Genomic DNA, 7303 nt, shown 5'->3' on the forward strand with positions numbered 1-7303 from the left:
AGGAGCCCTATACCTCGCAGCGCACAGACTTTGAATGAACTTTGGTGACCCAAACCGGTATTCACAATGTGATGCACACGCACAGGTTCACTGACCTGTCTTGATGGCGAGCCCGACAAGACGCTTGTATGACTTTCTTTTTTTTTCAGCAAGTGACAGCACAGGACAAATATTGATTTATTTTCATTCCGGTTACTGTGTATGTAGATACTGAGACTAGGTGCCCGGTTACCATATATGTAGATACAAAGACTAGGTGAGACTAGGTGCCCGGTTACCTAGTACATAGATACTGAGACTAGGTGCCCAGTTACCATGTACGTAGACACACCGTTTTCATTTAGAGTAGAGGCTCACCAAGACTGCCAGGGTGAGTGTCTAGAGGCTAGATTCTAGATCTAGACTAGATCTAGATCTAATTGTACATGTAGAATCTAGACTCTAGTAGAATCTAGATCTATACGCAATTGCATTTTTTGCTATACGCTCGCATTTGCGTGCAAGGTGGATCATACTTTGTTCAAGCAATTCCGTGCCGTAATGCGAAAGATTATAATCCACTACCAAGATATTGCACTTAATGAAGTTAATCTTTGGGCTTTTGTCCACACCGTCCGTGGCGGGCCCGCTTTGCCGCTTAGGCCTAGCCCATGATGGGCTACATCACTCGGGGATGAGAGAGGTGTGTGTGTTTGTGTGTTTACAAATTTGAATCGGCTCCTCACGCTGTGGACGGGCTGTCATAATCCATTCTCCTGTCGATATTGCTAGATCTAGTCCTTCCAGTAAATGTTTACCCAAGTTGACCAATGGATAGGCCTTACAATACATTTTCAACATCTGGTGAGGGAAGCGTGATCTGTCATATAACCTAAGCCCCGCCCACAACTCATGCACAAATCGTGTGTAAGGTGACTAGTCACTGTTTTGTTTACCTAATCTGTAACAAAGTAACAATGGACATTGACGTGAACTTGAACAGAAACATCACTCGTTCTCCCAGTGGTGGCGACCCGTGTGTTTGTTTTACCATGATACTCGGTCTACATCATCTTGCTTATATATATATATATATATTTTGTCCTTGACAATGGGTGGCCGTTTTACACATGTTTGCGTGCGTGTATAGCTAACTGCACGCAATTGCGTGCGTACAGCAAAATTTGAATTTCTGGGCACGCAATGTGCATATAGACTCAACCTCATACCTACGCTAAGAGGAGTAGAAGTAGAAGACTAAAAAAGTGGGCCCAGAGTCCATAACAAAGTCAATTAGGGATTCTTCAAGAGAAGTGGTCCTGGCCTAACTCTACAGAAATTTAAACACAAAATCAGAAACAAAAGCGGAAGTCAAGTAAAAATAGGTACCAGAAACTAAATTTTCAAAGTAGCTGTGTATGACAAATTGATCTGTTTCATTTGAAAGGCCTATATATCCACTGAGCATTTTGATACCATTCTTTAACCTCTCAGTCAGTTTTTAAAGAAAATGGTAGTTGTTTAAAATTTTTATCGAATTTAAGTCAGTCACTGGCTGCAACCCCATGTTTGACAGATAATAAAAGAGTACCAAGTGCACTAAACATCTTCACATTAACAGAGTACAATCACTATAACAAATATATGGAGCCTAATTTTTTTCAAGACTGTGAGATCCGTATATCGTCTCAAACACGATCATCTGTCGTTATTTCGACAAAAACACTGAGTGTTGACCCGGCCGACGCCGCACCGGCACCCGCGGTGAGCGAGTTGGCTCTATACTGTGGTGTACCCCACGTGCGGGGTCACATACATGCTTTCCGAGTCTTGCGGAAGGATTGATGCAAAATAATTCCGCGCAAATTACTTTATTCTAATAGAAAATTAACTAATCTTTCAATTGATACTTTTTTGAGCCGGTATTTTACATATTTTGTGCAAAAAATTATCTTTTGAAATTTTGACGGTCTTTTTAAAGGCTTTCTATTTAAACGCCAAAGGCCAAAAATATACCACGGGAAAGCCCGTTGAAAGCTCTACAGTTTTCCACCAATGAAAAGACGGTATTTAATAATCCCTCGTTCCGCGAAGCATTTCAATGCACGCGTGTCAATTTTTGAACCGGCCGACCACGTATTCCGACCCTGAGGGACTTCGCTTTCTTCTGCGATTCTTCAGCTCCTAATAATAGCACAAAATACAAATAAACAACTTACACCATTGTAACGAGGAAAAGCTGGACTTTTACAAGATCTATGGCATTTGATGTTTTATAGCTAAAGAGCAAAGAAACAGCAATTGGAATTACCTCGATTTCACCGATACCATGCGGTCGGAAGGCCGCAAGTGCCCGCGAGGCCGTGTTTACACTACCTAGTAAAAAAGCAGACTGAGTTGCCAGGGTGAAAAGGCCACTGGTAAATTTAAATACAAAAGGTCCAAACCTATTTTAGACTATTTTTCGGCACTATTTTAATGGTTTTTTTACGTTTGCTGAGAATAACTTTGGCACTAAATTTTTGTGAATTTAATTAACTAATTTGTCAGAGTTGTGTAGGAAAGATTCTCTGACAAAATAAAATATTATTATTGTTTGTTTTTTTATTGTTACTATCATATATTAATCAGTGTAATAATGGGCTTTTTTTTTTTTAGCTTTTAGATAGTTCAAAGTCATTTCTAAGCTTTCTGACATTCAAAGGTTCTTTCTAGAGCCAGGCATACATCTTCTGACTATTAAGAGGGAGGATGGGAAGAGAAATATTGTCCTCCAAAGTTGTGTTTAAGATAAGAAATATGCATCAAGGAGTAGATATTTATTCACTTGACCTTTCACCGTTTGTGCACACGATCTCCTGCATGCAGTGGAATTCAAATGGAATTTTTAGAAATAAAGGCAAGGCAAAAAAGGCCATTATATTTTCAATCGAGTTTTATTGAGAGCTGCAACGTGAGTTGATAACTGACATCCACAACAGAAATAAACATTTTTATGAGTGTTGTTTTTTTTGTTTTTTGTTTCTGCAGACATATTAGTGTCATGTAGACCTTCTGCTAGTGATCTTCATATCAGTGTAAGTAGTTTCTTGATTTGTTGTTTATCTCCAGACAAAACATGTTATCTGCAAGAAGTGTTATGCACTTTGATAAGAAGACCCTTGTTATCAGATCTGTCAAGGCAAACTCAAAGGTATGGACATAAGTGTTTATTTTTTATCCTTGTTTTGGAGAGGAGTATGTACATTGCATGTCAGAAGTTATTGAAGACTAAAGTCCTTTGGTGCATATTTGGCTTAGAAAAGTTGTTCATTGACCCAGATAATATAAAACCATTAGATTTCTGATACATGAGCCTTCCTTTCTTTCTGTGTGCAGCATTTCAACGCAGCTGGTTCAGTCTGAAGATGAAGTCCTTGTTTGGTTTACCGCTGCTCCTGATAATCTGCCTGTTTAAAGACATTGATGGAGTGGAGGGCGGGTTCGAGTTCAAGATTTCGCTAAACTCCACAGATGTGCGTGGTCCTCTTGATCACTTTTGGCGGAGCACAGGCTTTTGGTAAGAGAAAACATCATCATCATCATCATTGCCTTTCTCACCCTGCACCAGGGTATAGGCCACGGACAAACACCTTCCACCTTTCTCAATCCTGGGCTAGCCTCTTAATGTTATTCCATGTCTTCCCACTAAGAGAAAACATGTTTGTTTCATAAGTCATAGAATTTTACTGTAACATTCCCATTGGAAACTTTTGTAAGTTTATGCTGTGGACAAAAACAAAACTATCAGACTGTGTCGACTGGGGCGTAAAAAAATACAGATACGTATGTTTAGAAAGAAAAGCTTTCAGATGATTATTGTCAATCAAAATAAAGATGCTTTGGAATGTGCTGTATTTACAACACAGACATGTTCATTACTTTAATTATTTTGGTTTTTGTCTGATGGAAAAGAACCTCTTATTTTTCTCAAACAATAAAGACCTAAGTTTTATTTCTTTTTCACTTTCACCTCCCAATCCTTCATTTATTTTATACATCTTTCGTCAGTCCGCCTAAGCCTCACAACGATTCGGCAAAGTTTGATCTAGGCCCAGACATGCAGCAAAACCTGGCGTATATCGGGGCTGTGCCATGGGGAGGGATCCGGCAGGTCAGAGTTCACTGGTTGTTTGACTTGGTCACAGTAAATAGGTGAGTTTTCCGACACTTATGATTTTCCAATCTTTTATGAGATAAATGACTTTTTCTTTGGTGACTTAACAGGCAGTTTTCGCTGGGATCCAGGCTGTAATTCTTATTTCTTTTTGTTGTATACTTAGATGAAATTGTCATTAGTTTTGTTTCATCATTATTTTAGTTGAAGATGATGTGGTAATGAAAGGTGGTGTGGTGGAGGGGGGGGGGGGGGTGAGTAAGAAATTTAAGGGAAAAGAGAGAAAGAAAATAGATTAATTTACTGCAGGAAACAGTAGTAAGATATTTTTTTATATTGGAGAAAGGCTTTTTGAAATCATGGTCAATATGATATTTTATCTGATCTCTGTTTCTTTTACTAAATAGGATAACAGGACAGGGCCCAGATTTTAACTTCTCTAACCTGGATAAGCTGATAGCACTGATGCACCAGAATGGCCTGTACCTGGGGTTCGAACTCATGGGCAATCCGTCAGGGATCTTCCTGGACATGGAGAACAAAACACAAGTATACTGGTGGAGGGATCTAGTCGCTGCCACAGCCCGGAGATATGTGGGTGAGTTGCTGTTGTGTTTTTGCTGTGAAAGAGGGAAAAAGAGTGAGGTATAGATAGAGCGGCAGAGAGAGAGAGAGAGTCGGGAGAAACATGCATTATTTCTATATGCATGTCTACTTTGTTGAATATCTATTGTAAATGTATACATTTTTTATGCTTTCAGCGGCTGCATAGAAGTGGATGCACAGAAGATTTCCTATTCAGATTATAAAGAACTTTCTTTTTTTTGTCTTTTGAGAGATAACTTCAAAATTCAATAAGAGAACTGACCTTGTGACTTTTATGTCCAAATAGGAATGCTTAGTCTAACCTTGATTTTCAGTTAAAGAGTTAATCTGTTATTTTTGTCACATTTGCACTTAAAGAAATACATTAATACTCATGTTTTTTATCTGTACTTCTGTGTCTGTAGATCAATATGGCTCTAGCTATGTCAGAGGGTGGAACTTTGAGACCTGGAATGAGCCGGACTGCCATGATTTTGATCAGAACAAAATGACAGTGCAAGGTAGAGTTCATTTGAATAGTTAATGTCATCTTCACAGATCTTTAACAAAATCTGTAGTAATGTTCAGAGGCTGTGTCAACTTTTGTGTTCATTTGTTTACACTCCTGTGAGATCAGTAAATCAAGGAACATGTAGGTTGAGCTCTAATCTCGCCAGTTTTTGTTGGTTTATGATGTGTGTGATGCTGTGTTCTGTCTCAGCCTTTATTTCTTGTGGCATAATACCAGAAATATCGTTTGGCTAATGTGTTCATTCGTTTTTGTCTGTTCCTCATTTGACTTCTTGTGGTGGCAGCAGAAAAGACAATGATGATTCTTATTCAAAAGTTTGAACCTTCAGTTGGTCAATAGTCAAATTCATATGTTTTGCACATTTTACATTTTTGTCCTCTGTTCTCAGTGACTAAGTTGTGTATGGATTCAAACTTTAGCTAAAAATATTTGCTCTTTTTCTGGTATGATAGTTGAAGCTAAACATTTTCTTTAAGAATCAGTTTTGTTAGTTCTTTCTCTAGATAGGAATTTGTTTATTTGTTTGCGTTTTTTAAATTGTGAGCCAGCGTGGTGAAATGAGGCGCTCGTCAACATATCAAAATCGGAGAAACAGGCATTTTTCCGCTAGTTTGGAAATTTTTATTGAATTTCAGTTCTTTGGCTTAACCTCTTTTAGGTCCATATTAACTCATATTTCCTTGTGAATTTTACTAAAAAAAACATTGATTGAAGGCGTAAAATATGTAATTTTTCAGTTTTCAAAGGCTCTTAAGGTATTGGAGTTACCAAACTTTGGCGGCCATTTTCTCGCTGATTTCAGCACTGAAACCAAGCTACCTCACTTCCTTTAAATGCAGATATCTTGAGTTCTATTCAGGATAAATGGATGTTTATTACATTGCAAGCAAGACAAATAAATCAGCATGCCCAAATATTTACGAGCGCCTGATTCCACCATTTCGTGACACAATTGTTTTTGTTTCTATTTATTTCATATTTTTTGTTCCAGGGTTCTTAAACTATTATGATGCCTGCTCTGAGGGCCTGGACATGGTAGATAATTCCTTGACTTTTGGGGGACCTGGGGACGGCTGTGGTCTGTATCTTGTAAGTGTGTAGAATGTTTACTTTATACAGTTACAGCAGCTTTATCCTTTGTCTGTTGTTGAAGTCTGTGAAAGATTGATTTTCACCTTTCAATTGTTTTTTTTACTATTGGGGAAATTCAATAATGTTCATGTGGTATTCATGTGATAGTGTTTTTCATCTTTCAAAGAATGAAATTTTACACAGGTTATATTTACAAAATTGCTTGTACTCATCTGTGCCAAATGAAAGCTTATTCAGTCATGTGTAATATTGTGAAATGTTTTGTCCTCTCTTTTTTACTGCTATGAAAAAAGTTGTAAATTCTTTAGATAACAATTAGTAAGAAACAGTATATTTTAATGGGTTTTTTTTACTTTTTATTATCAAGTTTTGGGACTCTTTCATGTTTGGTTTAAAGTAGAAAAGAACTACATAAGACATTGATAGAGATATATGATGTGTACAGTTAAAATCAGTAGCTGTGTTAATTTCTTCCAGGATGGTAATAGCACCCAGTATGGAGATGCTCTCTTCAATCATGTGATACGTGGAACCAACTATTTCACTGGGGAAAAGGGAGTGCGCATGGATTTCATCTCTATGCACGAAAAGGTATGTTCAATAATCAGAAAACTATATTTAACGCCTTGACAATTTTAAACCAGTGTACATGATACAGATTTGCCTGGGCATTAGAAATAGATGAAGTAGATTGATAAATCAATGCCACTCTTAAAAAACAAAGATGGTATGCAGCAAACTAGGATTTTCTCAGTCCGTAAAGATATTGAAGCATTTATTAACAGTTGACATACCCTGTGAGAACTCTATTGTAATCATAAATTATTTTTTGCCCCTTCTAAGAGGGATACTACTTCCAAGCAAGCAGATATAGAGATACTCAATATAAAACTTTCTCACTAGAGAATTGAACTCACGTCTTCTGCTTGTGATGGCAAAGAGCTTATACACACCCCCCC

The 7303-nt window shown here is 37.7% G+C and overlaps 1 protein-coding gene across 3 annotated transcripts in view; it reads left to right on the top strand.

Moving 5' to 3' along the window:
- The window catches only part of LOC101862401 (alpha-L-iduronidase), a 37142-nt gene that overhangs the window by 5489 nt on the left and 24350 nt on the right, over window positions 1-7303 (top strand). The window contains exons 2-8 of one of the 3 annotated variants that reach the window (XM_035968548.1): window positions 3091-3172; window positions 3358-3538; window positions 4030-4173; window positions 4543-4733; window positions 5146-5241; window positions 6244-6341; window positions 6822-6935. In XM_035968548.1, the coding sequence (XP_035824441.1) occupies window positions 3387-3538; window positions 4030-4173; window positions 4543-4733; window positions 5146-5241; window positions 6244-6341; window positions 6822-6935 (795 nt within the window). In that variant the 5' untranslated portion in view covers window positions 3091-3172; window positions 3358-3386. Of the gene's footprint in view, window positions 1-2758; window positions 3057-3090; window positions 3173-3357; window positions 3539-4029; window positions 4174-4542; window positions 4734-5145; window positions 5242-6243; window positions 6342-6821; window positions 6936-7303 lie in introns of those variants that run through there. The other 2 variants (XM_035968549.1, XM_005093628.3) reach the window with 2 other exon arrangements.

This window comes from Aplysia californica, unplaced genomic scaffold (assembly GCF_000002075.1).
Source record: "Aplysia californica isolate F4 #8 unplaced genomic scaffold, AplCal3.0 scaffold00067, whole genome shotgun sequence".
Classification (NCBI taxonomy): domain Eukaryota; kingdom Metazoa; phylum Mollusca; class Gastropoda; order Aplysiida; family Aplysiidae; genus Aplysia; species Aplysia californica.